A 19137-nucleotide genomic window follows, 5' to 3' on the forward strand; every position below is an offset into this window, starting at 1 on the left:
CAATGAGCCTGAATGAAGGCAAAGGGTTAGGATACCTGCAACAAGAGGTAGGCTGTTCCCTGAGAAGATGGGAATGGGAAGATGCAAACATAAGTGAGTGTTTTTAGAAGCTTAGCTCTCTTTGGGGTGAGGTTCAGGTGTGTCTGCATTGAGCACATCTTGATTCCAATGCGCAAGTCTGATTTCCCTCCTTAGAAGCTTAAGGAAAAGGGTGGGCTAAGTTCCAGGGTAATATGATAATAGCTTTCTAAGCTCACGCCAATCACTCCCTTGTTATGAAATGAAGCCAGTAGGGAAAAAGTTGGGAAAGGCCATAATTCCTGGAGATGCATATAAGGTAATTCACCTAACCAAAGGGGTAGGGTTTTACTTCTATGGGCACCTTGAGGTATGTCTAAGATCACACAGCTTAATCACTATTCTCTACTGCCTCTTCCTACACTATTCGCTGTTCAGTAGCTCTATTGCTGAGTGATAGAGCACAGACTGGAATCAGGCTGTTTGAATTCAGATCCACCCCTCCTCCCTTATTAACTTGGCCACATTAATTAAGCTCCCTGAGACTTGGTTTCATTATTTATAAAATTTAAGAATAGCAATACATATTTTTTATAGGGAATGTTAGATAGAATTAAATTAGGTACTACATATACAGCATTAATTTACTGCCTAAAACAGAAGTACTAAGTTCATGCTAGTTACTTATAGAATTACTTTCTCAAGTCTGACATTTCTGTATTTATATTTCAATATCCATTCTCAGGAGAGAACTGGATAAGGAAACAGCAGGTATCTCTGAGGACTCAAACCAGACTGTTTGCACATAAATCTAACTGCAGGATTAGAGAGCTTACTAGTCCTTTCTCCTGGAGTTAGGTTCAGTAAATCTCACTCTTCTCATGAGTAACTAATGGCCTGTTTACCTGGGTCTTTAGATTTTAGTGCATATAACCCCTCCTTTCATAGGCGGAACCTGCACAAGTCAAGTTCCAAGCAGAGTTGTGACAGGACCAGATCTCCTCACTTCCAGTGCTTACTTGTTTCACCCCACAACTGTGCTTCTTCTCTTAAGAGAATCTTATTAAGTCAGTGACTTTGAGATGATAAAAATACATCTACTTAAAATCAATTTTAAAAAAACGACTACAAGAATAAAGCAAAAACACACACAAAAAATACCCCTTTTCTGCTTATGGGTAAATGTGGGTTCCCAAATTTATTAAGTAAATCAGACAGACCCTTTTTCCTTTGTTCAATATACTATTTTTTGGTTGTAAGTTTTTAGGTTAAAATCACCTGGTTGAAGTCACTCTGATGAATCTTCTTCTTTTTTCTCATCACATTTCATATATCCTCTTAAAAAAAAAAGAGGAAAAAATGAATTATGATTTAGACTGATCAGGAATGTTAGAATCATCACTAAGGTATCTTATAATATTTGAGCAATACTTCAAGTTTTCCTATGTCATAAAGTAGTAAGGTCTAAGATTTCCATAATAGTTCAAATTTGACAAGCCATTATACATAATTATCTCTTTAAATCTGCCAACAAATCTATTAGTTTGATGTCTATTCCTATATAAACTCTATAAAGACAGATATTTTGATATATTTGTTTCATAATATATCCCCAGCACCTAGAACAGTGCCTACCATATAGTATGAATTAATAAATATTTGTTGAATGGATACATGAATGAATTTTAATCATTTTACATATGAAAAAAACCTCTGAAGCTCAAAGAGATTAAAAACCTGTCCAAGTCACATGGCTGGTAAATTGCAAAGCAAAGTCTAAAACTTAGGTCTCCAGAAGCATGAATTAATACCAGAGGCCGTTCCACTGTTTAAGGATTGGGTGTGCGGTAACTGCTGAGAAGGTAAGAGATGAGTAAATTATGGTCCAGCATTTATTATGTGCTTGACACAGTATTTAGGCATTGGGTACATAGGACTAAATAAAGCAAATTTTCTATCTTTATGAAGTTCCATATTTTTGTAATTTTCTCTTTCTAATGAAATCTCATTGAGTCTTTTATGACCCAAATTTCTTCTTACCTTTGCCAGAAACTCTCCCCTAAGCATCCTGGCCCCAGTGACAGCTCCTTTCCTTAGACATTAACTGTGATGTTTGGCTGACATTTACCTTATTCAGCATTTTAGTTATCATTGTATTTGCTCATGCCATCTTATACAATAAGGACGGCAAATTCTTTGAGGAGAAGGGGCTTAAAGTCTAGACGTTTTTCCTTCACAATTCCTGCCCCTACTTTCCTAAGCATGTATTAAGTTCTTAGGAATACTTCTTGCTGGTCTCTTCCCATTTCCCATTCCCTGTTATATTTATGGTCTTTTCTTGGACAGAGTGAGGACAATTAGATTTGTTCCCTTGAGCAAGGACTGCTGTATCTTTCAACAAAGATCCCTCAAAATGTCTCAGTCAAATAGGGGTATGTGAGCTTTAGATCTGATCTCTAAGATTCCTTTCCTTATTTAGTTAATTCAACAATTATTTACTAAGTGCCCGATATGACTTACAGGGTACTGTGCTATAGCAATGAGCTAGAGAGATCTGATCTCTACTTTCATATAGTTACATGATTAAAAATAAATTAATCATGTGAGATGGTGATATGTTATAATGACATAATGACAAGGTATAGTGATAGAGAATAACCAGGGAATAAAAGAAGTTGTATTAATAAGAGTGGTTATAGCATCGTTTTCGGAGGAGGTGACTTTTAGATGCGAGGCAAGACAAAGCACTAGCTAGGAGGGGAAAAAGAGCATTTTAGGCAGAAATTAAAGGACGAGCAGAGAGCCTGAGACAGTTGTAAGTTCCAAGAACAGAAAGAATATCATATACCCAGAATAAAATGAGGGAAAAAGAAAATGGTAGAAGATGTGCCGTTTCTGAACCCAGAGCTAACAATTCTTTAGCATTTCAGATGGTCAACGTTCAGAGTTAACAGAGAAGACAAGGGCTATTTTATGTCTAGGGGATTCCCCAGGGAAGGAATAAAAAGAATTATGATTCTAATTCTTGGCCTTGCTATTGTTGTGATTTATAACCATATGAATTCAACTGGAGTCTAAAGTCTACTTTGTACATAATAGATGTTATTCAGTTTTTCCCTTGTTTACACTAACAGTCATGGGAACTCAACAGTTGCAAAAGCAACCACAATATGAAAAATAAAAACACAAAATAAACATCTGTGTTTTAACAGTTTGTTCATGATGATTGTATGCAGAATTATGCCCATTCACATGATAGTAATATATGGATTTAAGCAGATCAAGGGATACAAAATGGCCCCTGATCACTTCTATATAGAAGTGGCTCTTAATCTGTTACTGGTAATAGACCTTTTTGAGAATCTTATAAAATCAGAAGCACTTTCCCTAGAAAAATACAAAGATTCACATCTACACAAAAGATGAATACAAATTTAAAGGCTGTGTGGACCTTTAAGGCTCAGCCATGTAGCCCAGAGCATCCAATCAAGGGCTCTCAAATTTGTTGTATATAAGAATCACCTGAAAGCTTGTTAAAACGCTTGTTACAAAGCTTGTTATAAAGGCTTGTTATACAGCCTTGCTCCAGGAAAGTGCAAGATGGGATGAAGGGACCTGCCTTTTGGATAAGTTCTCCAGGCGATTCTGAAGCAGGTAATAGACTGCACTTTGTCAAACTCTGCTTAGGGGCCTGTGAAGGAGAGAATTAGAGAGCAGAGCCTCAGAGAGGTGGAGACTGAAAGCACCTAGAAATTCAAAAGAACGAAATAGACCCTGGAGAGCTGAACTTGGGGAGATTAATGTCGGAAGAATGAAGAAAGGGTAAAGTAGATGTAAAAATCAGAGCTATGTAAACTTGGGTAGGATGTATTACGAGTTGGGCACAGGAGCTTGGAAGCAGGTTGAAAATAATAGGAAGGGTCAGGGTTGTGGAATTTGCCATCAAGGCAATCTCTCGTGATCGAAACAAACCCTCATAAGAGAGGTTCTTCAGATCGCCTCTGAGGACAGATTAGCTACTGTGTCTGCTAACCCTCTTGAATTACTCAAACCAGAAAATAAAGACGGGACTCACCATACCTCTCACTGAGGAGCACACCTCTACCCACCACCTTCATCAGCAAATTACTGTGTCTGCACTGGGTGGGTCCTTTATTCCTTTAACTTTACAGATTAGCAAACTGAGGCACTCAGGGAGGGAAAGCCTAACTCCAGATCACCCAGTAAATAACACCTGTGTCAAGACCAGAACACGGCTTTCCGTCCCTCGGTCCAGTGGCCTTCTTCCTCCCTACTCGGTCCTGAAATAAAAAATATTTGATGGAACCCCTTGTTCCATAAATTCCTTGGGAACGTGTTCACCCCAAAAGAGTTCAGGGAAATTCATGCAGATGCAAATATATCTTAAGGTAGGCAACAAGTTTCAATTAAAACAATACATTGGCATGCATGCAATTTTGTTTCTCATTCATTTTAATGCAATGCGGTCATTACTAACGGCGAACTGGACAAAAGCAAGGTTTGTCTCAGTGCTTACTTGCTCTTCATCATGGAGCAGATGATGAACTCCACCGTATTCTCAATGATCTCCGAGCCCAAGAGGCTTAGGAAGTTTGGAAAGGCTGGTTCTAGGGTTTTGCCCGAGTCATCTGGCTTGTCATCTGACTTGCTCTCTGGTTTGTTATCTGAAAAACAGAATGGAATCTCAGGGTGATTCTCAGCAAGAAGAAAGGGAAGTTTCTTTCATTGTAGGGAACCCTAGAGCTCTTTATACCCCCTCTCACTAATTATATAGCCTCATATAGTTACATTTATTGCATATCTAGTGCCTGCCTGGTTATTGTCTTCACGTGCGTTATGTCACTTATTCCTGAAACCAAACAGAGCAACAGATATTGATGCTTAGGCAGACATTGGTTCTCTTTCCAGATGAGAAAACTGAAGCTCACGAAGGTTAAGTAACTTGTTCAGAGTTAAAGCAGCTAGTAAATGCCAGGGCTGGGACTGAAACGCAGATTGCTTGGTTTTAATGTATTTTTCTCATGTAATCCCTGGACCTATGGAAATGATAATAAGGAGGATGATATAATAATAGGTAGTGTTTTCTGAGCACATACCTATGACAGGCAATCTCCATGCATTATCTCATTTTATTCTCACAGCAACACTATGAGGGAGGCAAAGTTATTATCCGAAGTTAAAGGTAAAGAAATGGAAGTTGAGAGAGGTTTAGAAGCGGGTCAAAGTCACAGAGACGGTAAATGGCAGAATCAGAATTCAATCCCATGTTTGCCTGGTATTAAAATCCGGGTTCTTAAGCACTCTGTGATGAACTGCATAGTCTTTGACAGAAAAGGTATGATCTAACTACAAGTGTATTATAAGGTTGAAAGTAGTATAATAATGATGACGAGGAGAAATTCTATCACTTGTACAGCATGTGATAGTTCTGTAAATAATGATTTTACATCTACTGTGTAAGTTCAAGCTTGACCAATCTTGTGGAGTATGCAGAGCTCACTGGACTCAGAAACTGAGAACATTAAGTGACCTGCAGAAGATCTTACAAATAGCAAGAGAAGATGGTACTGTAACTGCAGGTCTCTTACTTTTGATATTTAGTCAAATGCCTTTTGGAATGAGGCCAAAGGTCCAGAGTGAAGTTGGTGACATGGCTGGGGGTTTGGCTTTGCTTAGTGGTCTAAGTGGTTTGGGAGATTAAAAGCAATGCAAGAGCGGCAATTAAAGATAGGAACAGCCTCCCCTTTCCACCCTGGTGCCAGGATGAAGTAGGACCTTAATCTTTTAGTTTTACTGTAGCCTCACAAGTAGTGTTGGCAGATTTGGTAAATAAAATTACAGGATGCCCAGTTAAAGTTGAATTTCAGATAAATAACAATACTTTTTTAGTGTAAGAATGACCCATGAAATATTTAGTGCATAATTAAATGAAAAAATTATTGTTTATCTGAAATTCAACTTTAACTGGGTGCCCTGTATTTTATCTGTCAATCCCACCACAAATGTTTTTTTAATTTAATTTAATTAATTTATTTATTCATTTATTTTTGGCTGTGTTGGGTCTTCGTTTCTGTGCTTGGGCTTTCTCTAGTTGCGGCGAGCGGGGGCCACTCTTCATCGCGGTGCGCGGGCCTCTCACTGTCGCGGCCTCTCTTGTTGCGGAGCACAGACTTCAGAAGCGCAGGCTCAGTAGTTGTGGCTCACGGGCCTAGTTGCTCCGCGGCATGTGGGATCTTCCCAGACCAGGGCTCGAACCCATGTCCCTTGCATTGGCAGGCAGATTCTCAACCACTGCAGCACCAGGGAAGCCCCCCACCACAAATTTTGACTCAAGAAGTCCCAACTTCTGTACAATTTACCCCATTACTCTGAATGAAGGAGATGTAACTAGCTTTTGGTGTGGAGGCTGTCAAATTAGTGAGAAGAGTCGCATTTATATTATATCCTAAAATAGAAAGTCTTAGTAAAAAATATGGCTTTCAATTCTGCAAACATTTATTGTTTACTATGCCACTGCAAAAGATTCAATAGGAGCACTACCAGTCTGGGACCTATAACCAAGATCAGTATACTAACCACCAAGTATTTATTTATTCAGCTGTTGGTTTTTTCATCAACAAGTGTTTTTGAGCCTACTATTATGTACATATCATATGCTGCTAAGAGTTAAGGCAAAAATGGACATATATGGACATGACCGTTACATAAAGCACAGGGCAACCACGGTGACCAGAATTGCTTTGTTTTCATTACATGAAGTGGAAGGAAAGAGAAGGTATATTTGTGATGCTCAGGTACTAGGATGTGCTTTCATCACATGCCTAATCCTTATTCAGTTCAGTGATAGGATTACAGGAGAGAAAACAGATGCTCAGAGAAATTCCTAAAGTCACACATATAGAAAGTGGCTGAGCCAGGGTTTGAACTTTTATTTTTTTTTAATTTCACAGAGCATGTTCCCTATATGATATAATACTGCCTTCAAGCAACTGTCCCCTGGAGACATTTACCAGCTGCGAACCAGAAATTCCTTGCATGAAAAGTGAGTTCTTTTTTTTTCTGTGTTCCTATCTGCCTACTTGCATAACAATTTAATTTTATTATTTTTACTTTAACGTTTTATTTTAATATGATGCTAAATGCTAACTTTTCAAATTGCAAGGAGCCCTGGATTGCAGTGTGTGTGAAGATCAAATCCTTGGCTCCAGCCTTTGGATCGCATATGTAAGGAGAGGTATGAGAGTATGGTGGGTGATGTTGGAGTCCTATATACCTGAGTTTGATTCTGTCCTCAGCAAAAAGTTCACCATGTAACCGTGTAAACAATATTTAATTACTCTCTCAGTTTCTTATTGTCAAGATGGAAAGATACTTTATTTATCTGTGATGTATATCATAGATATGTATGTATATATATGCATATCTATATTATATAAATCACTTATTGCAGTACCAGGTCTAAGGTGAGCCCACAATAAATGCTCACTGTATGATTATTACTATTGTTAATAACAGTAGCAACAGAATGATTCATAGTAGCTTTCTCCGCTAGTGCTTAAAGATACGAAAATTTTAAAATGCTGCTAAAATATTAAGAACTTTGAAAATGCTGAAAAATAATAAAAATGAAGACATTTGACATACCAGAAACAAATTATCAAAGCCAACAGTGGAATATTTTCTCCTTTCAGTTGTAATATGGGGTAGCCTTTATTTACATTAACTACCTGATTTTCTTAGTCAATATAATCATAAAGTTCTGAAAAAATACAGTAATGCTGATATTTATACAGATTTTATAGTTTACAAAGTGACTACAAAAGCATGCTCATTTCACCTGGTGCAGTTGGTAATTATCCCATTTTACAGATGAGGAAACTGAGGTTCAAAGCAGTGAACTGATTTTAACCAGTTTCAGAGTTCATGAGAGACAGACTTGGGACTGGTCTCTAAGATATAAATCTCACTTTTTACTTTACCACGGTGATTACTATAGGGGCAGATGGACACAGTAGCCTCTGAGCCCATCCCTGCTGTAGCTTTATTGGAGTGTCTGCCTGTGGGTTGTGCCAGTGGACAGTGGGTGATGGAGGGTGGGAGTTCTGCCAAGTTACATGTAGAAGAGCTCAGAAAGCTCTGTTACTATTTGTACTGTCTGTGTTTTCTGACCTATCATTCTGATCAGAGATAAGTTAAGAGCTCACTGCCTTCTGTAGACCAAAAATTAATTAGTGAGAATTCTGCATGCTGCCTTTTGGTCCTCTATGTGCTTGGAACAGACTTGAAAGAAGTAGATGCTTTATAATAGAAAGAATCGAAAGACTTGGGTTTCAATCCCAAGTGTGCCACTTCTACCTGTGTCTATGCTCAAGTAACTTTCCCTCTGCAAGCTCAGTTTATTTACCTGCAAAAAGGGAAATGATAAAACTGTGCACGTTTACTTAAAAAGATTATGAGAATCAAATGAGATGATACATGATAAAAATAACAATTAATATTTATTGGGTGCTCATGATGGACCAGATACTTTTCCAATATGTTTTGTCTCTTTTATTTAATTTTCATGACAGCTAAATGAGAAAGTTAACTACTGATATTCCCTTTTAAGTGTGAAGCCCTTAGAGGTTAACGAGCATGCCTGAAGTTACATTTCTGACTAGTGGTAGAGCGAGGCCTAGGAGTCTTATTCCAGACTCTTCACCTTTGAATATTATTAGTTATAATCATTAAAAAATAAACACCCCCAGCTCTCAAGGAAATTATAATAGTGTCACTATATCACATGAAGATATAAGAAAAAAAGTCATTCTAAACGTCGTACATTCACTGATAGAGACTGTAACCTAAGCACATTTGAATAAAAGTCCTACTTTCTTTTTATTAGAAGATCTGTCTCTTGTCTCCCAGTCCAGTGCTCTTTCTGCAGTGCCCAAAGTTCCCTCCTCTCCCCTTTATGTTCTGGATCTGCGCCACTGACTTCCTCCAGTCATGGCTAACTACTGCACAATGCGTGAGCTGTGATTGCAGGTACTTACCGGCTTGGCAAGTCAAGATTAAGACAAGCAGTCCCCAAACAACTGTCAGCTGTAGCACTGAGACAGCCATGTTTGTAGCAGTGGGTATCGATGCAGTTAAATTGTTCAGATGCACCTGAAGCCTTGCTCCATTTATAGGGCATTTATAGGTGACATCATCTGCTATGGAATTCAGGTTGTTGTGTAAGATAGACACAGCTTGCTTTTGGATCTCTACTGATGAGCCCTGCCCTAGCTTTCAAACTAAGGGTTTTACAGATAGGGAAAGAAAAACCCTCTTGGTTTTTCTAATGTGTGTTTATAAATGGCACCGGAATCATTCTTTTGGAGTTAGTTGCACTGCCAGCATTGACAATTAGACGGGGATCAGGCAGAACTGCTTTTCAGTGCCAAGGAGCAAGCAACAACAGTTGGTGAGGCATGCCTCCTTGCCTCCCTGTGCGCTCTGCTTCCTTCCCATGCTCTGAGCTAGTGTCTTGTCTCCACCTGGGCATGCCCATTCACACTCCCATGCCGTTGCTCAGGCCCTTTATTTTTCCTGGGATAGCTTCCCTATTATCTCTCCTTGACACATTCCTACTTATTACTCAGGCTCAGGTTCAAATGCCCCCTACTGCAAAATCTCCATCATGGCCCTTCCACCCTTCTCCAGATGGTCGCTCCATCACCTGCCATCACCTGCCATATTGCCCTTGACCAGTTGTCTGGGAACTAAGTACTTTAATAGCTCTCTTCTCCTTTAGCCTATAGATATGTTAAGGGCAGAACTGAGATAGCTCCGGTTTCTAGGATAGTGCCTTACATATAAAAGATACCCATCAATATGTACTGAATAAATGAGTTAATAAGTAATTTTCAGAAGAGAAGCATGGACTCATGTAATAGTTCTATCAGTTATTATCTTTGTAACTCTGGCAAATGGCTGAGACCACTCTAAGTCTCAGATTCCTCATCTGTAAAACTGAAACATAATTTCCCACCTAGTCATCTGCACTATCTTAAGGACCTAGGAGATAGCAGATAAAATGCCTGATAAAATGTAGAGAACCTTTAATGTGTACCATATCAAAAGCAGTCAAGAACTTGTGACTTACCCTCTATTGACATATGCAAATGAATTTGACTTTAGGTAGAGGAGAAACTGGGATTATGAAAGACAGTTTTACCCAAGCTAGGAAGAGGAAATGAGTACCTTATTTCAGAATGCCATTCTAGTTTGGCAAGAGGATATGAAAATAAAAGGAATATGGCATGCTGTAATTCCAATGAACATTTCCATGTGTAACTGAAAGTCATCAGAGTTCTTTCTTCAGGTAGGAAATGCTTGTAGTCTGATTTGGAAATCTCATAGCCAGCTCTTGACGTGTGTGTTAGTGGTTGAACTTTGGAATCAGACAACTGAGTTTAAGTTTCAGATTGCCACTTACAAGTTGTGTATCTGTGTGATCTTAGAAATAGTTCCTAATTTCTTTATGCCTTGGATCCAATCTCTACAAAATAGGAATAATGCTATCTCTCAGGGTTGTTATGAGGACTGATGAAAAACACATGCAAACAACACAGTATCTTGTATATACTAAGCAAAAATTAAATGGTAAACTTGCTTTTCTATTCTATTCTATCCTATCCTATCCTACCCTATCGTGTTCTATCCTGTTCTACCTTGGATTGTCCCAGAGGAGGGAGTGAGAGTCATGCAAGCAGCATTAGGGATGATGATAATACTAATAATAATAGTAGTAGTAATAGTAATAGTAGTAGACTAATGTTGTTAACTCTGACTAGGAATCAAACTAGATGAAATATGTCAACAAAGCTATTGAGAGGCTGCCATTATTATCCTAATTTTATATAAGGAAATTCAAGCTTGGAGAAGTTAAATAATTTGCCTAGTGTTACAAATCATGTATGAGCCAGAACAAGGAATTGAACTCAAGGACATGTGACTTCAGAGTTTGTGCTGTTTTTTTTTTAATTAATTTTTATTGGAGTATAGTTGATTTACAATGTTGTATTAGTTTCTGCTGTACAGGAAAGTGAATCAGTTATACATAATATATATGTCGACTCTTTTTTAGATTCTTTTCCCATATAGGTCATTAAAGAGTATTGAGTAAGGTTCCCTGTCAAAGTCTGTACTCTTAACTATTAACTTATTTGCACCGGCATGTGCTCAGTGCTGTAACTGGCGGAAAGTCAGGGTCACGCAATGAACCCTGCAGTCACCGGCCTGTTTGTGCACAGGTCCATCTGTATCTGGTCTGTTTTCCCCATTCGTCTCTAGATTTCCCATTGACCTGCATCATTCACCTGTGTTTGAGCTCAGTTTGATCTATCAAAGGTGCAGGGTACAGAGCGCGTTCTCGATCCTTGGCAGAAAGTGAACTGGAGCTAAGGCTACAGAATTAAATACAGGATGCATCATGAAATTTGCATTTCAGATAATCAGTGAGTAATTTTTTAAGTATAAGTATGTCCCAAACATTTCACAGGACATACTTTACTAAAAGAAATTCTGGGGCTCCCCTGGTGGCTCAGTGGTTGAGAGTCTGCCTGCCGATGCAGGGGACACGGGTTTGTGCCCCGGTCTGGGAAGATCCCACATGCCGTGGAGTGGCTGGGCCTGTGAGCCGTGGCCGCTGAGCCTGCGCGTCTGGAGCCTGTGCTCCGCAATGGGAGAGGCCACAACAGTGAGAGGCCCGCGTACCACACACACACACACACAAAAAAAAGAAATTTTGTTGGTTAGCTGAAATTTAAATTTAACTGGGCATCCTGTAGTTTTGTTTGCTGAATCTGGCAACCCTTCCTGGAGAGGCCCTCATCAGTGTTTTCTTACTTTGAACCTCAGATCAGAGAATTAAGGACAGGACTGAGGGGGGGGAAATCAAAGAACTGATTAAAAGGTAGTATGTGAGAAGTTAAAATAATATATGGAAAGTGGAAGTTACTGAAAAGTCCCAGTTCCTCTTTAATATCACATCTGGGGCATATTTCACACCTGTATTCCTCATAAGAAAATCATTAGCCCCTCTCTTGTCCTTGGTTCACTGTACCTAAAGTTTCAGACCAGCCCTGGAAGGGATGCACGTGGCTGCAGGAAGAGCTCCCATTCCCATGGTATCCATATGCTTTGTCACCCTAATCACCTTTCTACACGTACGTTATAACTTATTCAATCGTCATGCCACCCATCAATTCATTAACTTCTTATTCAGTGGACACATCTTGAGCTTTCATCGTTTGCCAGGTGCTCTGCTAGGCACCAGGGACAAAAAAAAAATGCAAAACACCAGTCCCTGACCTCGCCTTTGTTGAGGAGGTGAACAAGTAACCAAACAACTGCAATATAAATACGAGAAACACTGATGGAGGTATGAACTGATTCCTATGGAAGAGTATCAGGGAGTGGGAACATTGCGTGGGGAGGAAATCATGCGGGTATCATTTGTTTGGAGCCTGGAAAAGTGGGTTTGTAGGTGTTCACTATGCAAGCAAGGTATGGAGAAGACTCCTTGGTGGGAGGAATGGCATCTGCAAAGGCACAGAGGCATGGAAGAGTGAGCATATTTCTAAGAATGACCCCTCAAATTCCTGAGTTTTGATATTAGAAGTGAAAATTAAAGTGAGCTAACTGAATCTTGAAATTCGTTTTAATTAATGAACATGCTAGGAAGAGATAATAGAGAGAGAGAAAGGGAGAAGAGGAAACAGAGAACACTGGGGGGAGTAAGAAATCACAAACCACTAAGTATTAGAGCTCAGAGTCAGCTTTTCCCCTGCTCTTGTTTCCCTGTTCCAATCTTAGATAAGCATATTGCCATCCATCCAATTACCTGAAGTACAAATTTTCTTTAACTCTCTTTTCACCACAGAACCTATTTGCTCACAAAGTCCTATCAATTCTCCACTCAAATAGCCTTCAGCTTTATCAAATTCTCTTCATTTCCACATAGTGTCATAATTTGGGCCATTGTCTTGACTATTGCAATAGTAGTCTAGTCTTCCTAATGTATGTCTCCCCCATCTCCTAAACATTGCTGTCATTTAATCTTTCTCAAACATGATTATGTTTACATCTTCTGTCAGTTCCCATCTCTAATAATTTCCATGTCTCCCTACTGTGTATACCTAAAGCCCTTCATGTTTTACTCTCAATCAATAGTTCCAGTTTTATCTTAGTTGTAGTATAGAATAAGTCTTAGAGCACAGGGTCTACAGTTTGATGGCCTGGATTCCATTTCTGATTTCATCAGGGTTAGTATTTGCCTGGCATGTGTGGAATGCTCACACTGTTTGTTTATATCCAGTCCACTATGAAGGGTCAGTATTTGTATTCTCGTTGTTATATAGTACAATATCCTACCAGTCCTTTACAGTGTGATTTGGCAAGTTGGAGATACTCTTCTAACTTCAATTCTCCTTCTTCATTATGAAAATAACAAGAGTGGCAGCCTCATAAAATTTTTATAGCATAAATGAGATCATGCTACAAAAACTCAGCACAGTGCGGGTCTAATACATGTTACTATTTGCATTATAACTTCCCACCACTCTCTGAGCACATGACTTCCCCTCCTACTTTACTAGGCATACCTCCAGACTGATTCTTATTCTATCACCCTGTTCGTTTTGCATGGATTATCCAACCCACACCAACTCAACTTCAAATATTACATCCTTCAGAAAAACATCATGGTCACATCCCTGACCTAATCCATGGCAGAATTCACCACTTCTGCTGTGGGCCCACACTGCACACACCTCTATTGTAGTATGTATTGCATTGAATCATAAGTTATTGTTTTATTTCTGACACCTTCATTAAGCTACAAGTTCCTCAAGTGTGGGCCATGCCTTATTTGTCCTCAAATACCATTCGCCCACAACCATGACTCCCAAGTACACAGTGTGATGAATAAATGCAGTGAGTGTTCAATCGATGCTCATTAAATGTGTAAATGGATGTTTGGAGTCAGTGGCAGAGGTGATTTATGAGCTCCACTGGAATGAGAGCCAAAACTCAGACTAACAGACTAGGTCTAAACAAGGAAGGTTAGTTAAGAGTCTAGTGGCTTTTGTTTTTCTAGCAGCTAGAGCTACAGGCGAGGGTGGAGGCAACATTCCAGAAGAGGTACTTGGTCATGCCTTTGGCACACGGGATGGAATGATGGGGAGTTAACAAAAAATTAAGCATAAATTAATCACATGGAAATAGTGACTTTCCCCCAAATTATGAAGACCTTAGCACTAAATTCACAGTGTAAAAATTTCTATGCCAGTCATATATAATTTATCTTTGCCAGATCAGGGTATAATAATACTTAAATCACAAGGTTTTTCTGTATCAAATGAGGTAGTAGATACAGAATTGATTTGAAAACTATAAATTGTCAAACTATAAATTGAGAACTATAAATAGAAGAAAAACTGTGATTAATTAAAGGAGGCATGTCTACTGAGTCAATAATGAAGATAGGGACTTCCCTGGTGGTCCAGTGAGTAAGACTCCACGTTCCCAATGCAGGGGGCCCAGGTTCGATCCCTGGTCAGGGAACTGAGATCCCACATGCTGCGGGGCAGCTAAGCCTGTGTACCACAACTAGTGAGCCCACGTGCCTCGACTAGAGAGCCCGTGTGCCACAAACTACAGAGCCCATGCGCTCTGGAGCTTGTGTTCTACAACTATAGAGCCCACACACTCTGGAGCCCACACACCACAACTAGAAAGAGAAAACCCTTACACCACAACTAGAGAGAAGCCCATGGGCTGCAATGAAGAGCCCACGTGCTGCAACAAAAGATCCCGCATGTCGCAACGAAGATCCCACATGCTGCAACGAAGACCCGATGACGTAGCCAAAATAATAATAATGATAATAATGAAGATAAAAATAGATCCATAAAAAATATTCATTTAATCTAAAAGTAGGCAAAAAGTAGGGGAAAAGAACGAATAGGTGGGATCAAAAGAAAACATCTCACAACATTGTAGATTTTAACACAGCCATGTTAATAATTATATTAAATGTAAACAGTATAAACCCATAAAAATAAGACAGAGATTGTCAGACTACACTGTATACAGAAACTCACTTTAAATATAAAGACATAATGAGAATAAGTGAATGTAAAAACATATATCATCAAACGCTAATCAAAAGAAACCTGGAGTGGTTATATTAATATCAGAAAATGTAGTATTCAGATCAAGGAATATTACCAGAGACAGAGTCATTACATAATCATAAAGGAATCAATTCCTTAAGAATATAAATAATCTTGTATGTGTATGCAGCTAACAATTGAGCCTCAAAATCTATATAGCAAAAACTGACAGACAAGAAAGTATAAATAAACAAGTCCACAATTACAGATAAAGGCTTCAAAACTAGTCTCTCAGTGGTCGATAGAACAAGATAGAAAATCAGGAAAGATGCAAAAACCTGAATACCACTATTAACCAAATTGACCTAAATTACATTATAAAATATGCTACCTCATACAGTGGAATACACATTTTTTTGTTTGCAAAGGAAACACTGTTCAAGATAGACTTTATTGGATCATTAAATAAGCCTCACACATTTAACAGAATTGAAATAATACAAAGTATATTTTTTACTATAATGGAATCAAACTAGAAATCAAAAAATCAGGTATGTCAAAAGTTCTTAAATATTTGCAAATTAAATTTTAAAAGTCTTAAATAATCCATGGATCAAAGAGGATGCCCCAAGGGATACTGAAACATATTTTGAATTGGATTAAAAAACTATTTACAATAGCCAGGACATGGAAGCAAGCTAAATGTCCATCAACGGAGGAATGGATAAAGAACATGTGGTACATATATACAATGGAATATTACTCAGCCATAAAAAGAACAAAATAATGCCATTTGCAGCAACATGGATGGACTTAGAGATTGTCATACTGAGTGAAGTAAGTCAGACAGAGAAAGACAAATATCATATGATATTGCTTATATGTGGAATCTTAAAAAAAAAAAGGGTACAAATGAACTTATTTATAGAACAGGAGTCACGGATGTAGAAAACAAACATATGGTTACCAGGGGATAAAGGGGGAGGGATGAATTGGGAGATTGAGACTGACATATATACACTACTATATATAAAATAGTTAACTGATAAGAACCTGCTGTATAGCAAAGGAATCTCTACTCAATACTCTGTAATGGCCTATATGGGAAAAGAATCTAAAAAAAAAAAAAGAGTGGATATATGTATATGTATAACTGATTCACTTTGCTGTACACCTGAAACTAAACATTGTAAATCAACTATATTCCAATAAAAATAAAAAAATATATATATGAAAATTTATGAGAGCAGCTAATGCAGAGCTTAGCAGTGAATTTATAGCGTTAAAGACCTATATTAAAAGAGAATAAAATCAATGACTTCACCTTCTACCTTAAGAAACTAGAAAAAGATCAAGATAAACTCAAATGGAAGAAATAACTATAATGATAAGAACATGAATCAATTAAATTGAGAAAGAGAAAAATCAGTAAAACCAGAATCTGGCCCTTTGAAAAATACAATAAAATTGATAAATATCTGGGCACACTTGCCAATCAGAGAGACAGAGAGAGAAATTAAAGACACAATTACCAATATCAGGATTGGAGAGGGGATATCATTATAGACTGTACAGTTATAAAAATAATAAGAAATAATATGAACTACTCTAGGCCCATAGATATAACTTAGATGAAATGGATACATTCCTTGACACAAACAGAAGAAGGTCATTCACGAATAAATTGCTAATTTGAAGAGTTTCGTATCTATTAAAGAATGAAATTCATAATTTAAAACTTTCCAATAGAAGAAACTCCAGGATAAGATAATTTCACTAGTAAATTCTATCAGGGAACAAATAATAATGGATCTACAGAACACTCATTCAGCATGTAGAAGAGGAGGGAACTGTTCCCCACTAATTGTTTTAAGAGATTTATTGAGATATATTTCACATACCATACAAATCAACCATTTAAAGTGCACAGTTCAGTCTTTTTTAGTGTATTAATGGAGTTGTCATACCAATTTTATCATTGTTTCATTGCTCACCCAAAGAAACCTATACCTGTTAGTAGCCACTCCTCATCTCTCCCTAATCCTTCCCCCTCCAGCCCTAGGCAGTCATTAATCTGCTTTTGGTCTCTATAGATTTGCCTGTAATGGAGATTTCATATAAATGTAACCATACAACGTGTGGCCTTTTGTACCAAGCTTCTTTCATTAGCATAATGTTTTCAAGGTTCAGTTACGTTGTAGCCTGTATCACACTTCATTTTTATTACCAAATAATATTCAAAGTATGGATATACTGAATTTTATTTATCCATTCATCAGTTGATAGAAATATGGATTGTTTCCACTATTTGGCTATTATGGATAATGCTGCTATGAATAATCTTGTACAAGTGCTTAAATGGACGTATGTTTTTGTTTCTCATAAGTATATACATAGGTAGGAGTGGAACTGCTGGGTCATATGCTAACTGTGTGTTTAAGCTTTTGAGGAATTGCCATACTCTTCCAAAACAGCTACACTATTTTACATTCTCACTAGCAGTGTATGAGTTTTTCCATTTCATAGCCAACCCTTGTTATTGTTTTTTTGATTCTAGCCATCCTAGTAGGTGCAAAGTAGTATATAATTTTGATTTTGATATGCATTTCCTGAATAGCTTAATACTAAGCATCTTTCATTGTGCTTATTGGCCCTCTCATTTTATGAGACCAATATTGCCCTGCTACCAAAATCAGAAAGTGAAACTATAAGACAAGAAAATTACAGATCAATATCCCTCAGAAACATAAACATAAAAACCCCAAAGAAAGTACTAGCATATCAAGTAAGTTAGGCTTATAACTGGAATGCAATTTGAAAATCAATAAATGCAATTTATCGTGTGGCTAGATTAAAGGAGAAAAGCCATGTAATCATCTCAATAGATATAAAAATCATTTAACAAAATTCCATACTCATTATATGCATATACCTCTCAACAAACCAAGAATAAAAGGGAAATTTCTCAACTTGATAAAGAGTATCTATAAAATATCCACAGCTAACTTCATGTTTAATATTGAAAGATGGATGATTTCCCCCTTAGATCAGGAACAAAAGACAGATATACTCTGTCATTACTTCTTTTTGATATTGCACTGGAAGTCCTTACCAGTGTAGTACAGCAAGAAAAAGAGTTAAAAGGCATACTGATTGGAAAGAAAGAAATAAAATTGTTTCTATTTGAAGACATGACTGTCTATGTAGAGAATCCTAAATAAACTACAAAAATGCTATTAGAACTGTTAAGTGAATTTAATAAGATTGCAGGGCACAAGACTAAGGTACAAAAGTCAATTGGATGTTTTCTGTGCTTGCGAAGAACAAATAGAAGTCGAAATTAAAATATATAATTTCTAATAGCACTATAAATGGGCATGAGGGAATTTTCAGGGTGATGGACATTTTATACCATGAGGAAGGTTTTAGTTATAATTTTTTTTGTTTGGTACAACTCACAGAACTTCATGGTAAAAAGGGTAAATTTAAACCGTGTGTAAATTATAGCTTAATATTTTACCTTAAGTAAATTATATCCAAATCAAGAAAAAGAAACAAATATTATAATAGCCTTGTGGATGGTGGAGGTAGTCGGAGAGGCTGGGATGTATAGTGGGGTGGTGGCTTACATTTGTACTCCAGCTATGCAGCTAACTTGTTTTTGCCCATTTGGGGCCCAAGTTTCTCCATTTTTCCAATGAAAATGTTGAATGGGATAATGACTAGAATAAAATGCCTTCTAGTCTTGGCATTCTATGATGACTGAAGAGGTGATTTCTCTAGTTGCTTTGTATTCCCTCAGTCTTTGAAACCAGGCACTTTGGTTGAGGTTTGGGCTGGGCTCACGTTCTGAGCCATTACCATACATTACAGGTAGGTGAGTGCTGGGCATGTCTAGGGCTGGAGTTAATCTGGCCACCGCTGTGTATCCTTCATAGCCTTCCTTTACCAAGCT

The 19137-nt window shown here is 37.8% G+C and overlaps 1 protein-coding gene across 1 annotated transcript; it reads right to left on the reverse strand.

Moving 5' to 3' along the window:
- Positions 1-1306: 1306 nt before the first annotated feature.
- LOC309820111 (uncharacterized protein C5orf46 homolog) lies at positions 1307-9144 on the reverse strand (the record flags this gene model as incomplete). Its single annotated transcript, XM_082650615.1, has 3 exons — positions 1307-1355; positions 4556-4703; positions 9075-9144. 3 exons carry the CDS (start codon positions 9142-9144, stop codon positions 1307-1309), a joined length of 267 nt encoding a protein of 88 aa, XP_082506741.1.
- Positions 9145-19137: the final 9993 nt, after the last annotated feature.

Source organism: Grampus griseus (genome assembly GCF_964374135.1).
Source record: "Grampus griseus genome assembly, chromosome: 3".
Lineage (NCBI taxonomy): Eukaryota > Metazoa > Chordata > Mammalia > Artiodactyla > Delphinidae > Grampus > Grampus griseus.